Below are 27,632 nucleotides of genomic sequence, written 5' to 3' on the forward strand. Positions count from 1 at the left end.
GGTGAGCCAGCCTACACTTAAATAAGTATGTGCTTTGGATGGCTCCCCAAGGCCTTTGGAGGAGCTCAGAACTACATGAATGGATCCCAAACCCAGGACCCTGAGCTATTTACAGTTAGAGGTTCGTTTTGATTTGATTTGATTATGACTGTGGCCTAGTTCTTCTCTTTTAAAATGAGAAAGTATTTAACGTAGTTTTGGTTTTATAGGAGCCCACAGTTGAGATTCTTTGTATTTAAAAGAGACTTTGTTGTTCTTTTAAAAAGACTGAACTTTTAAAGTGCTTGAATTACTACCTCTTGAAGTAAGAAAGTACCTAATTACTTTTGATTTTACAGGAGCCCAGTGATATTTTAGAGTTTTACAGAACTTTGGATTTTAAAAAAGAATGGATACTTTTAAAGGGATTGCATTCAAAGTGTTTGAATTTGTAAGACTGTGGGACTTTTTAAGTTTGTAAAATGTTTTATATTGGGATGTTCATATTAGTGTGTGATATTGGGGTGAACAAGAAAGGACCGGTTGTAGCTTAGCAGTGATATGCTTGCATGTCAAGTTTACAAGGGGTTAATTGTGCTGACCAGTTTTTTTTTTCCAAAAAAATTTTTTTATTATTTTTTTCTTCCTTTTTATACACTTGTCTTAGTCAGGGTTTCTATTCCTGCACAAACATCATGACCAAGAAGCAAGTTGGGGAGGAAAGGGTTTATTGAGCTTACACTTCCACGTTGCAGTTCATCACTAAAGGAAGTCAGGACTGGAACTCAAGCAGGTCAGGAAGCAGGAGCTGATGCAGAGGCCACGGAGGGATGTTTCTTACTGACTTGCTTCCCCTGGCTTGCTCAGCCTGCTCTCTTATAGAACCCAAGAGCACCAGCCCAAAGGTGGTACCACCCACAAGGGGCCCTCCCCACTTGATCACTAATTGAAAAAATGCCCCACAGCTGGATCTCATGGAGGCACTTCCCCAACTGAAGCTCCTTTCTTTGTGATAACTCCAGCCTGTTTCAAGTTGACACACAAAACTAGCCAGTACAACAATCCAGATTTTTTTTCTCTCCTGGTTCACCCTCCAACTGTTCCACATCCCATACCTCCTCCCTGTCCCCTGTCTCCATGAGGATGTCTCCACCACCCCCTACCACACCCCATTAGACCTCTAAACTCCCTGGGGCCTCCAGTCTCTTGGTCATTAAGTGCATCATCTCTGATTGAACCCAGTCCCGGCAGTCCTCTGCAGTATATGTGTTGGGCCCTCATATCAGCTGGTGTTCACTGCCAGGTTGGTGATCCAGTGTTTGAGAGAACTGGAGGGGGGTGGGGCGCGGAGTCAAGAGTAATTGAGACTGCTGGTCCTCCTACAGGGTTACCCCCCTCCTCACCTTCTTTCAGCCTTCCCTAATTCAACCACAGGGATCAGCAGCTTCTGTCCATTGTTTGGGTGCAAATGTCTGCATTCGGCTGCTTGTTGGGTCTTTCAAAGGCAAGCCGTGCTAGGTCTCTTTTTGTGAGCACTTCATAGCCTCAGTAATAGTGACAGGCCTTGGGACTTCCCCTTGAGCCGGATCCAACTTTGGGCCTGTTGCTGGACCACCTTTTCCTCAGGCTCCTCTCCATTTCCATCCCTTCAATTCTTTTATACAGGAACAATTATGGGTCAGAATTGTGACTATGGGATAGCAACTCCCCATCATTTTCTGCTGGAGGTGGGCTCTACAAGTTCCCTCTCTCCATTCTAGGGCATTTCATCTAGGGTCCCTCCCTTTGAATCCTGAGGATTCTCACCTCCCAGGTCTCTGGGACATTCTGGAGGGTCCTTCCGACTGCCTACCTCCTGAGGTTGCCTGTTTCCATTCTTTCTGCTGGCCCTCAGGGCTTCAGTCCTCCCCCCCCCCCAACTCAATACCAGATCATGTTTCCCTCTTCCCCAACCACCACCACCCTGCCCATTTCCCTCCCAGGTCCCTCCCTCCCTCCCCCCTTGTGGTTGCTTTCTTCTCCCTCCCAAGTGGGACTGAGGAGTCCTCACTTGGACACTTCAGCTTGTTCACCTTTTTAAGTTCTGTGGACTGCATCTTGAGTAGTCAGCACTTTTTTTTTTTTTTTTTTTTTTGGCTAATATCCACTTCTTAGTGAGTGCAAGTTTTATGTTAGCTTGATACTAGCTATAGTCATCTGACAGGAGGGAACATCAATTGAGAAAATGCCTCTAGAAGATCAGACAGTAAGTTTTTAGTGTATTTTCCTAATTATTGATTGATTGGGGGAGGGTACAGGCCATTGTGAAAGGGTGCACACCTGAGTTAGTAGTACTGAGTTCTATAAGAAAACAGACTGAGCAATCCATGGGTAGCAAGCCAGTAAGTAACACCCCCAGCCCCATGGCCTCTGCATCTGCTTCTGCCCTTGGGTTCCTATCCTTTTTGAGTTCTTCAATGATGAACTGAAAGCCAAATAAACCCTTTTCCTTCTTAAGTTGCTTTTGGTTATGGTATTTCATCATATTAATAGTGACCCTAAATAAGACAAGGAGTTTGTATATATAAACTAGAATTGGTTCTTTGTAATGTCCTTCTCATGTATTGGCATCAGAGCTATTCTCACATTATGAGATGACTTGAATAGTTTTGCTTTTCTCTCTTTTCTTAGAGAATGTATATAAGACTGACATTTTTACCTTCTTAATTCAAGCTTAGGCTGTTAATAGATTTCTTTCAGAATTTTTCATAAATTTTGAATTTTCACATGTTTGGTCATGTGCATATTTATTATGCCTGTGACTTTTTGAGCTTCTTAGATCTCTAAACAGAAGTTTCAACCAAATTTGAGAATTTTTTAAGTTTACTTTATCTTACTGCTTTATGACATCTCTCTCTCTCTCTCCCCTCTCTTTTTCTCTCTCTCCCCCCCCCTCTCTCACACATACACACAAACACTCCTCTAGATTTAGATCTTATTCCATTTTTTCAAACATTTTCTTTCTCCATATTTAATGAAAATTTATACACAGAGGCTGAGCCAGCTTGTCTTCCTGTGTCTCTCTCCTGGAAAACCCGCCTTAGATTCCAGTTCTCGGTCTCTGCCAGTGTCTTCTCCGGCCTTCATCTGTTAAGACCATAGCTTTTTGCTGGATTTTCATCCACTTTGGTCAGACTCTATCACACTTTTAGTGGAAGAACTACAGAAACAGAATTCTCTTTAATTTCTGGATATTTTTCTTGGCTTTTCAGTACTTCTAAGCAGGCTTTGTTGTCCTTGCTGGTGTTACTGCTTTTGTAAATACGGCTGAGAGTGTAAGGCTGTTGATCTGTGGGAGACTCTATATAGTACAAGCCACTCTACCATTAGCGTTTTGCCATTTACTCTATAAACACTAGTGTCCCCTGCCTAAAATAAGGTTTTCCCAAGGGTTCCTATTTTGGGTGTTCTTTTTGAGTATACTACTATCTACCATCTTAGTGCTACTACCAAGGACTGAGTTACTGTTTAACTTTTCTTCACTGCCTGCCATATGCCCAGCATATTCTTATATTGTTGGATAAGTCATCCTAGAATACAGTCCTAGTGCTTCTTTGTCTTAGGACTCCTCTGCATATTCTTTGGATTTAATTTCCTGAGCTTAGTGTATAAAGGTCTTCACCGTCTTCTCGATGTCACACAGGACCAGTGCTATTGTGTGCATTCTACTCTGTTGTTGGGACATGTGAGAACTTTCTTTGCTTTGTGATGCTACATTGTGTATCAGCGTATGCAGGTATGGTCATGTGTCTGTGTGCAGATGCATGTGGTATGGCACATACCGTGTGGAGAAGAGAGGTCAATCTCTGGTGTTGTCATCCCTTAAGTGCCATCTACATTGTGTTTTGAGACAGGCTCTCATATTGGCCTGGAGCGCCTTGATTCAGTAAGTCTGCCTGGCCAGAGAGGCTCAGACATCAACCAGTATCAGCCTTCTTGCCATTGGAAGTAGGTACCACCATGTCTGGTTTTTCCACAAGAATTTTGAGGATTGAACTCTGGCTCGCACAGGAAGCACTTTACCTACTCAGCAACCCACCCCCTTTGATGCTGCTCTTTCTGTGCTTCCAATTTAGGCCACTAGTTTTTAATCTGACTTTACTTGATTTAATTATACAGTCTAATTCAAATTATACAGTCTAATTCAGTCTAAGTCAAAAGACTTTTCTTTAGGAACGTCTTCCTTGTTGGGGTGACCTTTGTCCTCATTATTTCCTTTGTATTTCTCTTGGTTTCTATTGCTGCAACAAAATGCCATGACCAAAAGCAATTTGGGGAGGAAAGGATTTGTTTCACTCACAGATCCATGTAACAGTTCATCATCAAAAGCAGCTAAGACAGGATTTCAGTCATGACAAGAACTTGGAGACAGGGCCTGCTTGCAGTAACCATGGGGGAGGGCCACTTACTGGCTTGCTCCCCATGGCTTGCTCAGCCTCTTTTCTTATCGAACCCAGGACCATAGACCCAGGAATGGCACCACCCATAATGGACTGAGTGCTCACTCATCAATCACTAATTAAGAAAATGCTTTACAGGGTAGCCTACAGGCCAATGTTATGGAGGCATTTAGTCAACTGGGGCTCCTTCCTCTCAAATGACTTTAACCTGTATCAAGTTGACATAAAATTAGCCAGCATAATAGCCAAATAGTATTTGGAATTCTGCATGCTAACTTGGTTGATTTGTTTTTCTGCCTATCTATTATTTATCAACGTATCATCTATTTCCTCTTAGGAGATTCCCATTGGATGTTCTGTCCTTTAAATATATCATTTTTTAGTATTAATAATGTTACATATTGATGAGGATATTATAATGGATATTTCCATCAATGCCAATCTGGTTTTACATATAGAAATTAAAAAGCTACATACTTAAAAAGAGAAACTAACAAGTTCCCATACTTTTCTGTTGTTTACTGGTACTTTAGGGATATCTCTTTCTGTGCCAAGCACCCCTGTACAGTTCTGCAGGAATGGAGGAACCTGGCAAAATGGCAGATGCATTTGTACTGAAGAGTGGAGAGGGCTGAGATGCACAATCGGTAAGCTATTTGACTAATACTATGCTGACATATTGGTAATCCTTTTGTTAGTAACTAGAACAGCAGCAAAATAAGTCTAGAAGTTTTAGCTAAAGGCTGTAAACACAATAAGCATAATGAATATAGCACTAAGATATGGATGCATGAATTCACCACAGCTATGGTTATCTTCTCAAGACCTGCACAAGATTGGTCTGTCCACACTTCATCGTGGATACCAGGGGCTCCTATGAGATTCCATTCCTTCCCTGGGGAACTATTGAGAGTTAACTGTTGTTAGGGGATGAGACAATGATTTTCTCCAGGGGTGTATCCACTGATAAATTTGCCTTTACTCCAGTAACTAATCTCCCACTAAATGGTCTTGAGCAAGAAAGTCTAATTAAACTTAAGAGAATCAAACACCAAAATAAGTGACGAAAATAGGTGGAGGACTGATTGGGAAGGGAACTTTAGAGATGGGGGATAAGAAAGAAAATGGGGATGTGAAAAATCTAACATTTATTATGTACTTGTATAAAACTGTCAAATAATAAACATAAGCGCACACACATATGAAAATATTATAAATACTAAAAATGTTAGGCTTTATTCCTCTCAACAATCAAAGCCATGTTTTCCTCGTAGGCTTTATATATGATCAAGACACGTTGTACATTTTCTAAATATCATTTTTTCTGTAATTTGCAAATATAATTTTCCTTTTGCTTCCATTCTTTAATCCAGGACAGCTAGCAAAATGGTTTCTGCCATAGGGGTTATATGCTACGTGACTCTCTTTCAAATATTTTCTTTTTGAATTATGCCCTTCTAGATGAGAATATACTTAAATATGTGCTTAATTCAGTCCTTTCCTTTGGGTTATTAAATTTCTGCTTTGATGTCCATAAACGATGTTAGAATCCCATTTTAAGCTGTCTGGATCAAGGTGTAGTTTCCAACAGTTTTCGTTCTCGTACTTCCAGCTTGAAACTGTCTCTCCATCTATTCCCATTAACTGCCTCTACTCTTCCAGCTAATGCAGCCCACATCCCCATGATTTTGTTCCTTTTGCTTTGATCCAAAGTCTCATAAAGTCCTTTGCCTCCATAGATTGTCGTCAGGCGATTCATTAGATCCTAACTAATGGATACATATTTCTTTCTATGTATCGTGTAAGGTGTGTTAGTGTTTACACCTCCCCTCTAACTCAAGTCTTGCTGTTGTACATTTTGACAGAAACCCTATTATCTAGTGTATTTATTCTAATGGCACAAATGTAAGCTGATAGAAAGTATGGAAACTGAACTGGACCATTGAATCTGGATCTTTTATTCAATTACACTGCAAAGATTCTGAACTTCATCTTTATTAATTTTCAAATTTCAAAAATAAAAGATACAATTTATTATGAGAGAAATTTGTTTTCATTCCAGAAAATTTCTGTAAAAATGGAACGTACCTGAACTTCACCTTTGGCATAATCCCAGTGGGCAGATATGGGCCTTCTTTGGAGACATGTCCTCCCAGCACCGCAAATGGTACGTGTATCCCCTGGAACCTCTGTTTTACTGCAAGAATGGTTAGACTGAGTCATACTACCCTTCCCCCAACTATAATTAGGTCTCTGGACAAGACAGAAAGGAAAGTTTTAGCTTACTTTAACATCAGTGTTTGATGGTTAGTACAGAACTGCAAAGAATCATAATTTCCCTAAAACCTTTACCGTGGATTGGTTGTTACTAAACTCTTCCTTATCCGTGTTTAATTAGAAATTTTTTCTCTAGCTTACTCTGTCCCATGGCATTTGTTGAGGTGAATATTTATTCTGTGAATTGTAGAGTTTGTGTACATTATCTTATTGTTGTTTTTGTTTGTTTTGTTTTTTCGAGACAGGGTTTCTCTGTGAAGCCCTGGCTGTCCTGGAACTCACTCTGTAGACCAGGCTAGCCTCGAACTCACAAATCTGACTGCCTCTGCCTCCCAAGTGCTGGGATTAAAGGCGTGTGCCACCACGTCCAGTGCCGTGTACATTATTTTAAATCAATATATATTACAGATGTCTTCTGTGCTTTTTAAAATATATGTCCTTCCAAGTAGAGACTAAATGGAGTAGTTCTGTTGTCAGTAGTCATTTATTTCCTTGGTTACATTGGTTATTAATCATGGTATATTTATAGTTTCCTGATAATTTTCATCAGTATGACAACCCTATGTGTTTGAAGCATTTCAAAAATCAGGAGGAATATGTTCTGCTTCTAATATGTTTCCAGACAAGATTCAGAGCATTGATGACTTATATAAGTACCACACTGAGGAAAATGTTCTGAGTGTAGACTTTATTCATCCAGAGAGCTCTTTCATAATGACTAGAGCCTACTGCTCATGTAACTTTATCTAGATGTTTTACCTGTCCATTGACTGCATTAATTTGTATCTTATTAGCTTTGCCAGACCCCCATTTTTACAGACTGGATGTTTCAAGAATGCAGTCACTTTAAAACTCGTTTATAAAAATGTTTGGTAAAGCTATCATCAGTAACAAGAATAATTTCATATTTTATTTAGATATTAACTTTTGTGTATATCCTGACCACACTGAAATTCTAAATACATTATAGGAATTGCTTCATCCTACATTCTTTCTTTGCTTATTCTATAAGTGATCACTCACATGGCCATGATTCATCCTCCACTTCATATATGTGCTTCCCAACCTTCTCTTAGTCATGCTTACTATTGCTGCGATGAAACACCATGACCAAAAGCAGCTTGGGGAGGAAAGGGTTTGTTTCACTCACACTTCCATATAACAGTTAATCATCAAATGCAGTGAGGACAGGAACTCAAGCAGGGCAGGAACCTGGAGGCAGGAGCTGATGCAGAGGCCATGAGGGAGTGTTGCTTACTGGCTTGCTCAGCTTGCTTTGCTTGCTTTGTTATACAGCTCAGGACTACAGCCCAGGCTTGGCACCACCCAGATTGGGCTGCACCTTTCCCCATCAATCACTAATTAGGAAAATGCAATGCCCTATGAGCCTACCTGCAGCCAGATCTTATAGGAGCATTTCTCAAATGAAGTTTCTATCTCTCTGACGACTATAGCTTGTGTCAAGTTGAATTAAAACTAGACAGCACAAGCCTCTTAATATCTCATAAAGCTAGAGGAACATGACAATATGTTTGTTTTTACTATGCATGCTTTATAGGCAATACTATATTGTACAGTGTGCTCATGGATAACCGCTGTCTTCAGTTTCTATATTGTATATACCTTATATTTTTCATGTTTTATAAACCAGATATAACTTACAAAGCATAAATGCATGCTATAAATTGGAAAAATAAGTGTCAGTAATATATACATGAAGGTCATCACAGCTGTTTGATATAATACTTTAGGGGTGCTAAGAGAGTCACAGTATCATCTTTTGTTTGACATTTATCTGATTCTTGAGCAACTACTATGAAAATATTATATATACCTTTGAATTTCAGACTTAGTCCATATAATTTTAAAGATACATATTTCAATTATTAACAAATCCACTTTTAATTCTATGTTAAGAATTCTTTTTAATTATTTTATTTTATATTACAAGTGATTACAGTGCATTTCAATGATATTTGAATATGTTCATAATTCGATGAATAATGGAAGAGGCACACGTGATATGGCTTCTTAAAGCATATAACCCATATATGTGTTCAAACTTTTTATTATGTCTTTCAGTAGAGGTATAGTGATCATATAAATTAATGAAAACTCTAACCTATTTTAAGTGTCATTAAAGCAGTTTTTGATATCAACATCTCTTACCATTTCTCAAAAAACAGCTACCTTAATACTGATCCTGAGAAAAAGTTTCACCTTTTTCTGTTTTATAGACAATACTATATTGTACAGTGTACTCATGGATAACTGCTGTCTTCAGTTTCTATATTGTATATACCTTACATTTTTCATGTTTTATAAACCAGATACAACTTACATAGCATAAATGCATGCTATAAATTAGAAAAATTTATAATTAAAGCCACCCCTTTAATTATGATTTTACCTATATATATTATGTAATCATTAGTAATTGCATGACAATGAGATGGAAAGTTCAGGTGTTCTGAGGAAACAAAACTGCCCAAGGAAATGCTTTACTGAGAGCCAATAGAACATCTAGCATTTGCCTCCATACTCTGGAATTCTACGCCTTTTGGGAGTTACCCAGATTTGCATAGAGATAAAGAATTGACATATAATTTAATAGCCAGTAAAAAAATCTTCATATCGCTTCTGGCTTCAGCCTAGTATATCTTTGTTGTGCCCAGTTCAAAGTTATTTCATTCCTGTGTGTTAGAAAGTAAATCTTTCTTGAGATAAAAGAAGGGGGTTAAATAGCAACTGGCCTTGGCAGAAACTTCCATTTTAAATATCAAGACAATTGTGAAGGATACAGTGGCAATTGGTTGACTTTTCTATTACTTGATATTAATGTAACTCCAAATTCTCATCCTAAAACAACAGTGCTTCAGGTTTCTCACCATTCTTCGGGTTGGTGGTGGCAGCTAGCATGTCCATTTGGGGAACATGCTTGTTGACCGTTAGCTACAGCACCTCAATTCAACAGTACAGTCTGTCTGCCAGTCTCTAGACTCACTTTCTCATCTATTACCTCAGGAAAGCATTCTAACATCTTAAAATAGTGCAGACTGAACCTGAGAGAAGGTTTGAGGTCCAGGTGCTGGAAGTCATGTATTGCCACCACCCTCCATTGAGCAAGGCCAATCATAGGTCAGCCCAGACTCAAGAGTGCGCATGCACAGTTTCCAGCAGCGTCACACTCATGAAGCGTGCATGCAGTCATTTCCACGTTTGGCTTTTTACACTTTTTTTTTCCTTTTTATTGAAGCGGGCAGTCCTCGAGCAACTGTGCTGTGCGGCATTTCTGAGCTTGGAGTCATAGGCTTACAAAATATAACAATAGGAAGTTGCGAAGTAAATCTAGAGACGCTGGAAAAACAGGTATGCTTTCTAGCCCATCTACTGGGCAGCTGCGATACTTTCTGAGCCTAGGCCAACTCTTTGGTCTTCACATACCTAATGGTCAAAACCAATGGTCTTAAAACTCTAAAATTATAAATCACAAAAGCAGTAAGTGAAACCATTCTGATTTAGTTAAAGTCAACATCTGCTTAATGTTGACATTTCATTTCAGCAAATGGTAGCCAAGAAAATATTTTAAATAGCCTTATATTTGTAGATCGCTCAAGCTTTGACTGAGCTTTTGCCGGGGGACCATCACCAAGAGACACAGAGCTACTGCTGAGTTTAAAATCCACAACAAACCACACCATCTCCCTTATCACAGATGGCCAGGGTGTGGGTGGGTTGGGAATGAGAAGCAGGATGTGCAGGTAGCTGTCAATCACACATTGAAAGGAAGAGTACAGATTCTGGAATCTGAAAAGCCAGTAATAGACGTTCAACTCTGCAATTTCCAAGCTGTGTAAACTTAAACTTCTAAACTTCTCCAAGTCTTTACGTGTTTTGAGGAAGCTCAGCTCACAGAACCATTTTTATTTATAATTTATACGTTATGTGTAATTGTACATTTTATTAAGTACAATCACACCCTAAAACACCAGTGTGCCCAGCTCTGAGACTTGGCTGCTGAATTCTTTTTTTTTTTATTCGATATAATTTTTTATTTACATTTCAAATGATTTCCCCTTTTCTAGCCCCCCACTCCCCGAAAGTACCATAAGCCCCTTTCTCTTCCCCTGTCCTCCCACCCACCCCTTCCCACGTCCCCGTTCTGGTTTTGCCGAATACTGCTTCACTGAGTCTTTCCAGAACAAGGGGCCACTCCTCCTATCTCTTGTACCTCATTTGATGTGTGGGTTATGTTTTGGGTATTCCAGTTTTCTAGGTTAATATCCACTTATTAGTGAGTGCATACCATGATTTACCTTTTGAGTCTGGGTTACCTCACTTAGTATGATGTTCTCTAGCTCCATCCATTTGCCTAAGAATTTCATGAATTCATTGTTTCTAATGGCTAAATAGTACTCCATTGTGTAGATATACCACATTTTTTGCATCCACTCTTCTGTTGAGGGATACCTGGGTTCTTTCCAGCATCTGGCAATTATAAATAGGGCTGCTGCTATGAACATAGTAGAGCATGTATCCTTATTACATGGTGGGGAATCCTCTGGGTATATGCCCAGGAGTGGTATAGCAGGATCTTCTGGAAGTGAGGTGCCCAGTTTTCGGAGGAACCGCCAGACTGATTTCCAGAGTGGTTGTACCAATTTGCAACCCCACCAGCAGTGGAGGAATGTTCCTCTTTCTCCACACCCTCTCCAACACCTGCTGTCTCCTGAATTTTTAATCTTAGCCATTCTGACTGGTGTATGGTGAAATCTCAGGGTTGTTTTGATTTGCATTTCCCTAATGACTAATGAAGTTGAGCATTTTTTAAGATGCTTCTCCACCATCCAAAGTTCTTCAGGTGAGAATTCTTTGTTTAACTCTGTACCCCATTTTTTAATAGAGTTGTTTGGTTTTCTGGAGTCTAACTTCTTGAGTTCTTTATATATATTGGATATTAGCCCTCTCTCTGATGTACGATTGGTGAAGATCTTTTCCCAATTTGTTGGTTGCCAATTTTTCTTCTTGATGGTGTCCTTTGCCTTACAGAAACTTTGTAATTTTATGAGGTCCCATTTGTCAATTCTTGATCTTAGAGCATATGCTATTGGTGTTCTGTTCAGAAACTTTCTCCCTGTACCGATGTCCTCAAGGGTCTTCCCCAGTTTCTTTTCTATTAGCTTCAGAGTGTCTGACTTTATGTGGAGGTCCTTGATCCACTTGGATTTGAGCTTAGTACAAGGAGACAAGGATGGATCAATTCGCATTCTTCTGCATGCTGACCTCCAGTTGAACCAGCACCATTTGTTGAAAAGGCTATCTTTTTTCCATTGGATGTTTTCAGCCTCTTTGTTGAGGATCAAGTGGCCATAGGTGTATGGGTTCATTTCTGGATCTTCAATCCTGTTCCATTGATCCTCCTGCCTGTCACTGTACCAATACCATGCAGTTTTTAACACTATTGCTCTGTAGTATTGCTTGAGGTCAGGGATACTGATTCCCCCAGATTTTCTTTTGTTGCTGAGAATAGTTTTAACTATCCTGGGTTTTTTGTTGTTCCAGATGAATTTGATAATTGCTCTTTCTAACTCTGTGAAGAATTGAGTTGGGATTTTGATGGGTATTGCATTGAATCTGTATATTGCTTTTGGCAAAATGGCCATTTTAACTATATTGATTCTACTGATCCATGAGCATGGGAGGTTTTCTCATTTTTTGAGGTCTTCTTCCATTTCCTTCTTCAGAGTCTTGAAGTTCTTGTCATACAGATCTTTCACATGTTTGGTAAGAGTCACCCCAAGATATCTCTTAACATCAATGGACTTAATGCCCCAATAAAAAGACACAGACTGACTGGATACGTAAACAGGACCCTACATTTTGCTGCTTACAGGAAACACACCTCAGGGTCAAAGACAAACACTACCTTAGAGTAAAAGGCTGGAAGACAATTTTACAAGCAAATGGTCTCAGGAAACAAGCTGGAGTAGCCATTTTAATATCAGATAAAATTGACTTTCAACCCAAAGTCATCAAAAGAGACTCTGAGGGACACTTCTTGCTGGTCAAAGGAAAAATACAACAAGAAGAACTCTCAATCCTGAACATCTATGCACCAAATGCAAGGGCACCCTCTTTTGTAAAAGAAACTTTATTGAAACTCAAAGCACACATTGCACCTAACACAATAATTGTGGGTGACTTCAACACTGCACTTTCCTCAATGGACCGATCAGGAAAACAGAAACTAAACAGGGACACAATGAAACTAATTGAAGCTTTGGACCAATTAGATTTAACAGATATATATAGAACATTCTATCCTAAAGCAAAAGAATATACCTTTTTCTCAGCACCTCATGGTACCTTCTCCAAAATCGACCATATAATTGGTCACAAGACAGACCTCAACAAATATAAGAAGATCGAACTAATCCCATGCCTCCTATCAGATCACTAGGGAGTAAAAGTGGTCTTCAACAGCAACAAAAACAACAGAAAACCCACATACACGTGGAAACTGAACAATATTCTACTCAATGATACCTTGGTCAAGGAAGAAATAAAGAAAGAAATTAAAGACTTTTTAGAACACAATGAAAATGAAGACACAACATACCCAAATCTATGGGAAACAATGAAAGCAGTGCTAAGAGGAAAACTAATAGCCCTGAGTGCCTCCAAAAAGAAAATGGAGAGAGCATACATTACCAGCTTAATGACACACCTGAACGCCCTGGAACAAAAAGAAGCTATTTCACCCAGGAGGAGTAGAAGGCAGGAAATCATCAAACTCAGGGCCGAAATCAATCAAGTAGAAACAAAGAGAACCATACAAACAATCAACAAAACCAGGAGCTGGTTCTTTGAGAAAATCACCAAGATAGATAAACCCTTAGCCAGACTGACCAAAGGGCACAGAGAAAGTATCCAAATTAAGAAACTTAGAAATGAAAAGGGAGATATAACAACGGAAACTGAGGAAATCCAAAAAATCATCAGATCCTACTACAAGAGCCTGTACTCAACACAACTGGAGAATCTGGAGGAAATGGACAATTTCCTTGACAGATACCAAATACCCAAATTAAATCAGGACCAACTAGACCATCTAAACAGTCCCATAATGCCTAAAGAAATAGAAAGTCATAGAAAGTCTTCCAACCAAAAAAAGCACAGGACCAGATGGTTTCAGTGCAGAATTCTATCAGACCTTCAAAGAAGAGTTAACACCAATACTCTTCAAACTATTCCACAAAATAGAAACAGAAGGAACACTACCCAATTCCTTCTACGAAGCCACAATTACGCTGATACCAAAACCACACAAAGATCCAACAAAGAAAGAGAACTTCAAACCAATCTCCCTTATGAACATCGATGCAAAAATACTCAATAAAATTCTTGCCAACCAAATCCAAGAACACATCAAAATGATCATCCACCATGATCAAGTAGGCTTTATCTCGGGAATGCAGGGTTGGTTCAATATACGGAAATCCATCAATGCAATCCACTACATAAACAAACTCAAAGAAAAAAATCACATGGTCATTTCATTGGATGCTGAAAAAGCATTTGACAAAATTCAGCATCCTTTCATGCTGAAAGTCTTGGAGAGAACAGGAATTCAAGGCCCATACCTAAACATAGTAAAAGCAATATACAGCAAACCGGTAGCCAGCATCAAACTAAATGGAGAGAAACTTGAAGCAATCCCACTGAAATCAGGGACCAGACAAGGCTGCCCCCTTTCTCCTTATCTTTTCAATATTGTACTTGAAGTACTAGCTCGGGCAATTCGACAACATAATGAGGTCAAAGGGATACAAATTGGAAAGGAAGAAGTCAAACTATCATTATTTGCAGACGACATGATAGTCTACCTAAGCGACCCAAAAAACTCCACTAGAGAGCTCCTACAGCTAATAAACAACTTCAGCAAAGTGGCAGGTTATAAAATCAACTCAAGCAAATCAGTGGCCTTCCTATACTCAAAGGATAAGCAGGCTGAGAAAGAAATTAGGGAAATGACCCCCTTCACAATGGCTGCTGAATTCTTGTTCTTTTTTTTTTTTTTTTTTTTTTTTTTTTTTTTTTTTTTTTTTTTTTTCCTGCTGCCTCCTTACAATTGAGTACTGGTTTGATTTTTGAACGGATGGTGCCATCTAGTGTAAAACTGAGTTCATTCCATTCCCTTATATTGACCCTGTTTCCACAGCAACATGATTTTGCAGTTCCTTGGTTTTTATGTTTTGTTTTGCTTTTTTTGTTTTGTTTTTGTTTTTACAATTTTTTATTTTATTTATTTACATTTGAAATGTTATCCCCTTTCTGTTTCCCCTTTGTAAACCCTTTCTCCCATCCTCCCTTACCTGTTTTCTATGAGGGTGCTCCCCTACCTACCCACCTACTCAGACCTCACTACCCTAGCCTAGCATTCCTCTAAACTGGGGCATCAAGCCTTCACAGGACCAAGGACCTCTCCTCCATTGGTGCCAGATAAGGCCCCTTCAGTTCCTTCAGTCCTTCCCCCTAACTCCTCCATTGGTGTCCCTGTGCTCAGTCAGATGGTTGCCCATGAGCCTCCGAGTCTGTATTGGTCAGGATCTGGCAGAGCCTCTCAGGAGACAGCTATATCAGGCTCCTGTCAGCAAGCACTTCTTGGCATCCCAAAATTGTCTGGGTTTGGTGTCTGCATGTGGGATGAATCCCCAGGTAGGGCAGTCTCTAGATGGTCTTTCCTTCAGTCTCTGCTTCACTCTTTGTCCCTGTATTTCCTTTAGACAGGAGCAATTCTGGGTTAAAATTTTGGAGATGGGTGGGTGGTCCCATCCCTCAACTGGTGGGCCATGCCTAACCTCTGGATATAGTCTTGACAGGTTCTCCCTCTCCTTTGTGCGGTAATTCAGTTAATGTCATCCACGTGGGATCCCAGGAGGCTCTTGCTTTCCTGGCATCTTGGACTTTCTGGTTGCTACCCCCAGTTCCCCATTCCCCAATGCTACACACCTCTGGTCAATTTCCTGACCTTCTGTACATCTCCTCCCATACCTGATTCTGCCCCTCTTTTCCCCTCCCCCTCTTCTCTTCCTCCCAAGTCCCTCCCACCCTCTACTTCCCTTGATTATTTTTCCCTCCTTCTAAGTAGGACTGAAGTGTTCACTCTTTGGTCTTCCTTCCTCTTGAGCCTCATGGGGTCTGTGAATTGTATCACCTTGTTCTTAATATAATGCATGTAGATAGTAGAGAATGAGGAAATTCCCTGAGCTTTGTGAACTGTGTTCCTTATACAGAGAAGCAAACAAAGGCTAGGCTAAACAGCTCATTCAACTGCAGTCATTTGCAAAATGTTTAGGAATATTTGTATAAACTAAACTTTTTGAAACAAACAAAACTACTTTTAAACAGATAAACAACATCACAACAAACTCTGCGAAAATTTCTGAAGACGTCCAGGTTTTAACAACAAATGTCAGTAAACTGACGGCTCAGAACATCACTTCTGCTACCACAGTGGTTGGACAGATCTTCAATAAAACCAGAGAGGCTGAAAGCCAGGTAAAACTCAAGATATTTTTTTTATTCACTTTACAAACCTCTCCTCTATTCATCCCCTCCCACTATCCTTCCCCCTATCCCACCTCTTCTCTGAGTGGGTGTGTCCTCCCTGAATATTCCCCCACCCTGGCACATCAGGGGCTAGGCACATCCTTTCCCACTGAGGCCCAACAAGGCAGCCTAGCTAGAAGAACATATCTCAAGGATAGGCAACAGCTTTTGAAATAGTCTCTGCTCCAGTTGTTTGGGACCCACATGAAGAACAAACTGTACATCTTCTACATATGCACAGATAGGCATATTTCCAGCCCGTGTATGTTCTTTGGTTGGTGGTTCAGACTCTGAAGACCCCAAGGTTTCAGGTTAGTTGACTCTATTGGTTTCTCCAGGGAGACCTCACAATCCTTCCCCGTATTCTTCCATAGGAGTCCCCAAGCTGTGTCTACTGCTTGCTTGTGGGTATCTGCATCTTTCTGATCCAACTGCTGGGTGGAACCTCTCAGAGGACAGGCCATGCTAGGCTCTTGTCTGCAACATAACATAGAACCATTAATAGTGTCAGGGATTGGTGCTTTCCCGTGGGATGGTCTCAAGTTGGGCTGGTTATTGGAGGGAATCTCAGTCCCTCCTCCATCCTCCATTCATGAATTTCTTATAGACAGGATAAATTTTGGATGGAAAGTTTTGTGGGCACTCTTCTGGTGTTCCTGCCTAGCTACAGGAGGTGGCCTCTTCAGGTTCCATAGCCCCAGTGATGTGACAGCTAAGGTCAGCCCCCTTGATTCTTGGGTGCCTCCCTCATCTCAGGTCTCTGTCACATCATGGAGATGCCCTCCACCCATGTCTGTCTCCTGTCCTTCCACACACCTGATCCTGAAACCTCCCTATTCCCCTCTTCATCCCCACTCCCACCCAGTTCCCTCCCCCACATCTGCCTCTTATGACTATTTTATCCCCCCTTCTAAGTGAGATTCAAGCATCCTCACTTGTGCCTTCCTTCTTGTTTAGCTTCTTTGGGTCTGTAAAGTGTAGCATGGGTATACTGTGTTTTATGGCTATTAGATTCATTTATAAGTGAATATATGCCATGCATGTCCTTCTGGGACTGAAAATCCAAGGTTTTAAGTTGTAAAAGGTATTTGGGATTATAACTGATTGACAGTGTTTCATTGGCATACACAGGGCCTAAAACTTGATTCCCAAAATGGAAGGAACATCCGGAATTCTATTCCTTATCCTATGATTTGAGTGACGTTTAAGTTAAGACCATTGGGCAGAGAACACTTCCTGGGGAGATACTCAAAGAAGTTAAACTCCTTGTCAAAACATCCTCTAGAATTGACATGGTGATTGTTATTACATTCAGTATTCCAGCATGTCTTAGAATAAACCAGTCTCTTTAACTTTATTATGTACAGGTTGACAATTTTATTAAACTGGGCCATACCTGTTCTATCCCAAATAAACAGTTTTCCTATACACTTGCTTGGAAATACGCCTTTTACGCTCTGCATTTTGTGCCAAGCATACTCACAGGTTGATCTCTGGCTTTCTAAAAAGCTCTAAGCCAGGTTTACAGGTCTAATATCATGGCCTGCTAAATTCCCAAACATGAAAAGGGAAGTGTGCTCAACATTTGTCATCAGTGAAGTTCTTGCTTTGCTCAACAGAGTTGTAAGCCATCAAAATGAAGTTCCTCGGCACGGTTCATTTCCTTCATGGTTTTCAGTTACCTTCTTTCAAAAAAAAAATTGTTTTAAGTACCAAAGGTCTTTTGAAAAGTAGGTTTTAAATAACAAGGTAATTAAGGGCAGAATTCAAAGAATATGCACTTCTACCTGTAAAGTTTATAGAAAAATTAGTCCGTAAAAACACGTAGGAATGAAAGGCCAAGAGACCGTCTCTGACACCTAAGTGTTCCATTATGAGAAAGTAATTTTACTGATAGCTAAGTAAGTATTAAACTGTTTAAGTTATACTAAGTGTTGTGGCTGAGAGGTTTGAGCAGGCGGCATGGTAGCAATAGTTGTGTCTACTTTTATCCAAGCCAAGTGTTTTTATGAGTGGAGAGAGCTCTGTGAATGATCTTATTATGGAGTCAAATTCAAAATCCTAAGCTTCCCACTTCACCAGCTTCATCTATGTTTTCACTTCTTACCACGAGTCTTTCCTCTGTCTCAGATTGGTCTCAAGCTGAAACTTTGATTTAAATCATTTCCGTTGGATTATCATGCTAATTGTGTTACTGGCCACCATGATAATTCCTCATGATCGTGGCGATAATTGTGCATGACACATATCTTATGTCATGTGCCTTCTCTTTCACAGGCAAAAAAATTGGCTGTAACCACCGTGAGTCAGATTTTGGATGCCAGTGCACATGTTTTTCAGCAAGCTGCTGAGATCGACAGTGGCAATTCCTTTAACATGTAAGCAACTGTTTTTTGGAAAGAAAGTTTGAGGATGTACCATCTACCTCCTCAGGTTAAAGCCTGACTAGAGGATCTATTTCTCTCAGGGATGCAATAACTGCCTGATGCTTTGGGGAATTAAGAGAAAACCCTTGACTTTCTACTTGATCCTGTTCTATATGGGGTGATATGTGCTACATACTTGGTTTGAGACGTGCTCATGGGCTAGGAGAAAAAGTGACTGGGATGATTCCGATGACGGTTGGTTCCCTTAACCTCGGTCTGGTGTGTCCAAAGCAGTAGCTTCTGCATAAAGAAGGTATTCTTCCAACTCCCTTCTCAACACACAGAGCTGCAAAGGGCTCCCGACTACAGGAAGGACCACACTGTCACCCCGCAGTCACACCTCAGCTCTCCCCAAGAATGAATAGGCTTTTTTTTTTTCAGTTTTTCTATAGCTACTTTGAAAAAAAAAAGAATTCCAATTCCCCATCCTTTGCTTTCGCTTATTAAAGCCATGTTCTTGGTTATTTCTGATTTTGTATATATCCTCCCCCAAATCATATTTACTTACAGAAGCCAGTCATTAAAATACAGTTTTAAACCTATTTTTACATTTAATCGTGCTTGCTGCAGAAAAATGAGCAAACACGCAATGGGTAAATTCTTTGGAATTATTTACCTCAATTAATTTGTTAGAATATACTCCAAATATTTTCTTTATGTATGTAAGTTCATGCACTCGTGCATAAGTAATTATATAATGTGTTAACCTATTGTCACTTACTATTTTAAAACATTTAAAAAGCTGTGACTATGTATACTTGCACATCATAATTTTATATTGTTGCACCCTACTTAGAGTCCACTAGCAGAGCAGAACAGCAGAATGAGGAGGTATTACAAAGGGGTATTTTTTGGATTGACTGACACAACATGGTACACAACAACAGCTATGTATACACTCTAGAGGATAGGTCAGTAGCTGCTCGGTCTTCAGAGTTGGATGCCTCAGTCATCTTGCTGAAGGCTGAATGATTTCTGGAGAATCACAATCTTCAGTTCAGTTGGAAGGTCTAAGAAGCTAGGTTCCAATATCAGCACAAAATGGCAGCGGCAACAACAAAGTAGGGGCATTCCCAGCCAGCTGAGGAAGACAGAAAACTCACTGCCTGGCCTTCTGACATACCGGCCATGTCCAGAAGGTGATGCTCACTCCAGCAAAGGATCTTATCACCCGTAGTTAATTCCAGAAAATACCCTCACAGGTCCTCACGGGTGTGTGTGTGGGGGGTATCTTTTAGTCGATTCCAGATCTAATCAACTTGATAATCACTGGTTCCATGAGGTAGCTCGGGTAGTAAAGGTATTTGCCATCAAAACAGACAACCTGAAATTGATTCTCAGGTCCCACATGGTACAAAGAGAAAACTGACTCCCACAAGCAGTCCTCTGACCTCCACATACATGACATGGTACTCCACACACTCACACGATATTCCACACACTCATACACCCACATATACACCCCACACCACACACACATGCCCCCCCACACCACACACACACACACACACACACACCTACACACAGTCCCCCCCCACACCACACACACCACACACACATACCACACACACCCACCCACACACCCGCACAGTCCCCTACACCACACATACACACACACCACAGACACCACACATACCACACATAAACACCCCACACCACACACACATGCCCCCCACACCACACACACACACACACACACATCTACACACAGTCCCCCCCACACCACACACACCACACACACATACCACACACACCCACACAGTCCCCCTACACCACACATACACACACACCACAGACACCACACATACCACACATAAACACACCACAAATACACACACCACACACACCACACATGAACACACCACAAATACACACACCACACCCCCACATACACACACCACACACACCACACATACCACACACACCACACACCACATACACACTACACACACACCACACATACATACACCACATACCACACATACTACACACACACACTACACACATACCACACACTACACATACACACTACACACATACCACACACTATACATACACACTACACACACACCACACATACATACATACCACACACCACACATATACACACACCATACATACACATACCACACACCACATACCATACACACCACACACACACACCACACACTACATACATACACCACACACACTACATACATACACCACACATACACCACACACTACATACATACACCACACACACTACATACATACACCACACATACACAACACACACCACATACCACATACACCATACACACATATTCACAAATGTTTTTTTATCTAGCCAAGTGTCTGATGTTTGGTAGACTTCAGATTATATCAAGCCTCTCAGTATTATAGACAATCAACATTCTGTATAAAATCATTATTTCTATGACTATATATATATATATATAGGCATCTTCCATATAATTCTCAGTTTTTGACTGAATATAGCCATCATCTATTTAGGATTAAACCCTCAAAGTAAAAAAAGAAAAAGATACATATGAAACAGAGCACCCATATTATATTTCATAAGTAGTATGGAAATTATCAAAATACATGGAAATAAATGCATAGATTATGGGACAGCACTGTGTCATTTTATGAATAGTTTAAGCATTGTAAGATCTCAGTGTCCATAGGATAACAGGACTCAGGAACCCATATCCCGTGGAACCTGAGGGGCAGCAGTGCGCTTAAAGAACTGCCTAGGACGATCTCTTCATTCTCTTCCTTTCCTTAAAATTGCTCAGGGCAACTCTGGGTCTCCAAACACCATCTGCTGAGACAAGCCTACAGAAGGATCTCTTCATAAGCCAGGGGTCGGCCACCAGTCTCTCTTACTTCTCTCCTCTGTAACTCGCAGGGTTCTCTTTAAGTTCCTCAGCCTCTGAGTTCTCCTTCTAGTCTGTTTATTTAGGGGATAATTGAAAATAAGAAAACTGAAAGCAAATGGGACTGAGAAGTGTGGGGGGGAAGCACTCCATCCAGCATAGCTTCAACCCCATGGAGTGGTCGTAGTGCAGTGTCTGTTCTCCTCTTCCGAACTGGCAGCGGCAGAAGCCCAGGTAGCCAGAGCTCTGAGACTCCGAATAGGGTTTCTGTTGGTGGAGGCAATATGGTACAATCCACAAGTTTAAGTTTTCATTTTTCCTTTTGAACACTGCCTGCAATGGCCAATCTATAAGCCTGGATCCTTGCTGCTGTGTTGAAGGTCAAAATTCTCCCTAGTTGCCTGATTTGAGATGTAAAACTGTCTCTGTAACATCCGTTTTGTGCAGATGCATTTCCCATTGTTTCAATTTCTGCTTTAGCTAGCTCTCTTAGATAATTAAGACAGTTATCTACTTAAGTTTTCCCAGCTGACTTAGTTACTGTTCTATTGCTGTGAGGAAACACCTGAACGAGACAATTTAGGAAAGAAAGCATTTGATTGGTGGCTTGCTTACAGTTTCAGAGGGTTCGTCTATGGCCTTCAAGAGTGCGGAGCATGGCAGGCACTGGAGCGGCAGCAGACAGCTTACATTTTATTCCACAAGATGGAGGCAGAGAGAGAGAGAGAGAGAGAGAGAGAGAGAGAGAGAGAGAGAGAGAGAGAGAGAGAGAGAGAGAGAGAGAGAGAGAGAGAGAGAGACAAGGTTTGACATGGGCTTTTGAAACCTCAAAACCCAGCTCCAGTGATAGACCTTTGCCAAGGCCACATCTCGGAATCCTTCCTAGTCTGCCAGCTGGGGACCAAACATTCAAACATTTGAGCCTACGGGAGCTAGTCTCACTCCGCCACACTGACTAAACTGAAATTTGTTGTAAGGAGATGTATTGAATCTCACAGGAACCCAAGCATGGGATCATAACAGAGTCAGTGTGTGTGCAGAGCCGGCTCTTCCCTGGACAGGGAGATGGCTATGACCCCAAGGCTGCTTTGCAGTCTTCAGAAGAGTGTGTGGACCCACCCTTATTCTCCACAGAAAGAAAATTGCCTCTTTTTTCTTTTATATTTATCCTTACAATCAATAAGGATAGGATGACCTGACTTTTTAATCCTAAAATCTGGAACTTCCTGCTTATACCTACCTCCCTGACTAGAAAATTACTAATTTAAAAACTGGATAGTTTCCTTTCAGTCATACATGTCTGTTTGATGCCTTCTGATTCAGACTAGCCACTCTGAGGCCCATATTTAGCCTACTCAGTTATACCATGAGAGAAAAATCAAGCGAAGGGAAAATGGCCTTAAAAGAAGCTATAAGTGAGATGACTTTGGAGAAGTGTCTGTGACTTTGGTAAACAACCCCAACACATTTAGCACATCTTTTCTCAGTCTTTAACACCTGGGAGTACTCTCCTTGATACCCCAGTGTTTCAGTATTCCTTAATAGGAACATATCTGATCCTCTTAGCAATTTGGAGCCATCATGGGGTAATTTTGCCTAATGAAAGATGTTATCAAGTGGTAATATTATGTTGAAAATACATAGCACAAACTGCTGACAACTCATGAAATTGCATAACATTTGAAACTTAAAAGTCATTATCCTCTTCTAAAAATCTCTAGTTTAAGCTTCTTAAAAGACTATACTAATCAAAATAACTCATATTTTCCATATCTATATGAAAACCAATTGCATTCCATCATCACATTTTATGATGAAATATAATCAGATAAAACAAAAAAACTGACACAATGGAATTGGGTAAAACAGAGGGAAAGGAGCCCAAGAGAAGGCACAGGAAACAGGGACACACTCATTCACACACTCAGGAATCCCATGAAAACACTAAAGGGATCTGCAATATGTACTCAAAGAACATTCTTCCTGCCTCCTTTTCTCTAAGGTTCCCTGAACCCTGAGAGGAGGAATTTGACAGAGGCATCCCATTTAGGGCTAAGTGTTTCAAGCTTGTTTTCTCTCTCTCTCTCTCTCTCTCTCTCTCTCTCTCTCTCTCTCTCTCTCTCTCTCTCTCTCTGTGTGTGTGTGTGTGTACAAAGTCTGGCTGGCTGTGGATCGCTATTCCTTCTGCTTCAGGAACAAGCTTCTCTGATCAGGGCTGAATAAGGCACTGATCTGTACGTGAAGTAGAATGTCATTAGGAGTCAGTTTAGTGCTATGTTGGCAGCCGCAGTATTTTGGTTTTCCTCTATATCCCTGGGCTATCTTGTCTCACCCAAGCAGTGTCAGGTATGAGTTCTGTCTTGTGGAGTGGGCCTTAGGCCAATAAGATATTGGTTAGTTACTCCTACAAATTCTTGTCAACAAATGAAGCTTCCAGTACCAAAAATAGGTTATATTTAGATGAATTGTTGGCTGTCTTAGGGTTTCTATTCCTGCACAAACATGGCCAAGAAGCAAGTTGAGGAGGAAAGGGTTATTTTTTTTCATTCTTTTTTTATTGAAAAGAGAAGTAAAAACATTTTACGATAAAATTAAAGATTTACATGGAAAATATTTCTGACAAAATTGAAGAAATATATAGAAGAACATGTTAAAATTGACAATTTTCATGGGAAATTAAAGAGTAAAATGGTAGACATAAAAAACAATGCTAAACGTCACTACCAGAGGATTCTGCTATACCACTCCTGGGCATATACCCAGAGGATTCCCCAGCATGTAATAAAGATACGTGCTCCACTATGTTCATAGCAGCCCTATTTATGATAGCCAGAAGCTGGAAAGAATGCAGGTATCCCCCAACGGAATAATGGATGCAAAAAATGTGGTATATCTACACAATGGAGTACTATTCAGCCATTAGAAACAATGAATTCATTAAATTCTTAGACAAATGGATGGAGCTAGAGAACATAATGAGCGAGGTAACCCAGTCTCAAAAGATCAATCATGGTATGCTCTCACTAATAAGTGGATATTAACCTAGAAAACTGGAATACCCAAAACATAATCCACACATCAAATGAGGTACAAGAAGAACGGAAGAGTGGCCCCTGGTTCTGGAAATACTCAGTGTAGCAGTATAGGGCAAAACCAGAACAGGGAAGTGGGAAGGGGTGGATGGGAGAACAGGGGGAGGGAAGGGGGCTTATGTGACTTTCCGAGAGTGGGGGGGGGGTCTGAAAAGGGGAAATCATTTGAAATGTAAATAAAAATATATCTAATAAAAAAAAAGACTCACACAGAGACATCTCAGGAAAGGGAACTAATACCAGGATCTCTCTCACACACACACACACACACACACACACACACACACACACACACAAACAATGCTAAATGAATTGAAAAGAGGAAAGAGTTTATTCAGCTTACATTTCCACATTGCTGTTCGTCAGGACTGGAACTCAAGCAGGTGAGGAAGCAGGAGCTGATGCAGAGGACATGGAGAGATGTTCCTTACTGGCTTGCTTCCCCTGGCTTTCTCAGCCTGCTCTCTTATAGAACCCAAGAATACCAGCCCAGAGATGGCACCACACACAAGGGGCCCTCCCCCCTTGATCACTAATTGAGAAAATGCCCCAGAGCTGGATCTCATGAAGGCACTTCCCCTACTGAAGCTCCTTTCTCTCTGATAACTCCAGCCTGTGTCAAGTTGATACACAAAACCAGTCAGCACATTGGCATAAAAAGATTCCATGGGAAGCCCCAAACAACCTGGGCTCTTGGCAAGACTTTCCATAGACTGAAGGGCAAGGCCTCATTGATCATGGAGATGTTGAGCTGGTTCCTGAATAGGTCCTTCACACCTGCACATTAGCCTCTTTTGTACAGGAAGGTATTTTGCCCACCATCCAAGGAAAAACCTAAGTACCAACCAGCCAAAAATCCCTCTGATCCACAATGCCATCTTGCCTGCAAGATATGGTAATGCAATGGGGGCACAAAGTCATATATATATACATTTAGTGGTTGTCACTGTGACTACATGGGTTGTGTGCTCCTGCCTTTTCTAATGAGGGAAACAACACATCTCTTGGGTTTATGACAACATGCTGAGTTCCTGTGTTTCATTCTATGCAGTCTTATCGAGCAAATGGAGAATTATTCCTTTTCTCTGGGTGATGAGACAGTGGTGGAACCTAACATAGCAATCCAGTCCGTCACTTTAGACAGTAATGCGGGGCCAAGTGTTCTCTTCTCTGTACAGAAAGGTAAGCTGTTTGCCTTCTGTGCTTGTGGCACTAAACACAAATTCAGTACCAATAACAATTCACAATTCACCAAAATGCTGATATTTAAAATATTCCCTTTCTTATAGGATCTAGTAATTCTCTGGTTTCTGGTGAAACGTCAATTAATAAAACTTCAGATGGACTCAACCCAAATGCACAGACTGAACTTCAGATCTTATTTAATACTGGGAAAAGTATGTATTGAACCTTGTTTGCAATGTTGTTAAAACACAATTAATCCAAGCATTACTAACTTAAAAATCCATGAAGGGAGGAAAACCCTTATTTTGTTTCCACACCTAATAATTTTGTTTGTCTTTAGGCTCTTATACAATAATCTCAATGATACTATTTCAGGTCACAGAGAATCCCTCATTTCAAAAACCACACTGGAGAGTAACAGATTAAAATATTAGTGCAGGTCCACAAGTCTGTGTTTCTATGAAACTCTTGCAGAAGTGTTTCTTGCATTTCTGCATTGTAAGAAGGCTCAGTCACAAACTCTATCCTTATTTCCTCATGGTGTAACGCTCATGGAACCATTTCTATAATTGGGAAAGTTGTTATTTAGTGGTAACAATTGCACTACTGTTTCCAGGTTCCTCACAGTCTTGCATGTGGCACGATGTCTTGAAACAGCTGAATTCTTGAAGTCTAAAAAAGTTGGCTTTCTCTCTCCCACCACCACCAATAGAGTGTTCCAAGGAAATAGTTTTATATATGCAAAGATTTATTTGACCAAAATGTAGAAAAAGTGATACTACTACATATGATGCACTTGTAAGAATCTAAAGAACAGAGAATATTTTATTCAATTGCACAATTTGCTAAAAGTTCATCTCCCTGGTAGTGGATAATAAATAGGAGTGAGGGACCATGGTTCAGATAAGCTAGAAGCAGGATGACTTTGAGTCAAGACTGTGAACTCGAGTTGGCCCTGCACTGCTGAGGAATTGGGAATGTCTCAGAGTAAGATGTTAATTGAGAAAGCAAAACTACAAAGCCAAAACTATCTGCAGCCAGCAGAACACTCCACATCCAGTTCAATCAGGAATTCTTGGTCTTTTATTAGTGCCATGTTTTCTTGAGCCAACCCCTAGCCTCACGTAACTTTGTCAACAGCAACCAGCTATGATTAGATACTTGAGCCTGTGCTTCAAAGTGTGGGGCTGACAAAATCCTGAAAACCAAATGCCCTCAGCTTTAAGGCTGTGAAATTCCCTGCCTATTTTAGGAATAAATGCAATTTAGCCCTAAGACTAGCCAAAGAAGCTGGTACCATTTGAATGGAAAAGGAAAGAATTAAATTTAACTAGTCCTGCCTCAAAGCTTGTGATGAGCTTGGCTTCTTTGAGAGGCATCTCCTGGATCTCCATCTTTTCCTCATCTTTCATGGCTTGGTTCTCTATCACCTTCATGCCTCTCTTGCTCTCATCAGCAGCCGTCTCTGCCTCTTCCAGCTTCTGCAGGGCTGTGGTCTGTCACTCCTGAACCCGGTCCAGCTCCTCCTCCACCAGCTAGATGCTGCCATTGAGAGCAGCCCCATCTCTTCCAGCTTTCTCTCACCACTCACACTCACCTCCGTCCAGCTCGAGCTGAAGGCCCTGTGCTTGGTTCTGCTGCAGGGCCTGGATCTTGCACTTCATGTCGTCTAGTGAGTTGAGGCAGGACATAGCTCCCTGGATCCACTGGGCTCAGAGAGATAAGAATGGGTCAATTTGCAACAATTCTACATGTTGA

General features: G+C 40.7%; 1 protein-coding gene across 1 annotated transcript in view; it reads left to right on the forward strand.

The window, feature by feature from the left end:
* Adgrg7 (adhesion G protein-coupled receptor G7) overlaps window positions 1-27,632 on the forward strand; it is a 73,638-nt gene that overhangs the window by 13,186 nt on the left and 32,820 nt on the right. Inside the window, exons 2-8 of the mRNA XM_052159115.1 lie at window positions 4,952-5,065; window positions 6,481-6,585; window positions 9,952-10,064; window positions 16,107-16,256; window positions 18,585-18,685; window positions 25,741-25,871; window positions 25,979-26,086. Of these exons, the coding sequence (XP_052015075.1) occupies window positions 4,952-5,065; window positions 6,481-6,585; window positions 9,952-10,064; window positions 16,107-16,256; window positions 18,585-18,685; window positions 25,741-25,871; window positions 25,979-26,086 (822 nt within the window). The remainder of the gene's footprint in view (window positions 1-4,951; window positions 5,066-6,480; window positions 6,586-9,951; window positions 10,065-16,106; window positions 16,257-18,584; window positions 18,686-25,740; window positions 25,872-25,978; window positions 26,087-27,632) is intronic.

The sequence above is a fragment of the Apodemus sylvaticus genome, chromosome 15, assembly GCF_947179515.1.
Source record: "Apodemus sylvaticus chromosome 15, mApoSyl1.1, whole genome shotgun sequence".
Lineage (NCBI taxonomy): Eukaryota > Metazoa > Chordata > Mammalia > Rodentia > Muridae > Apodemus > Apodemus sylvaticus.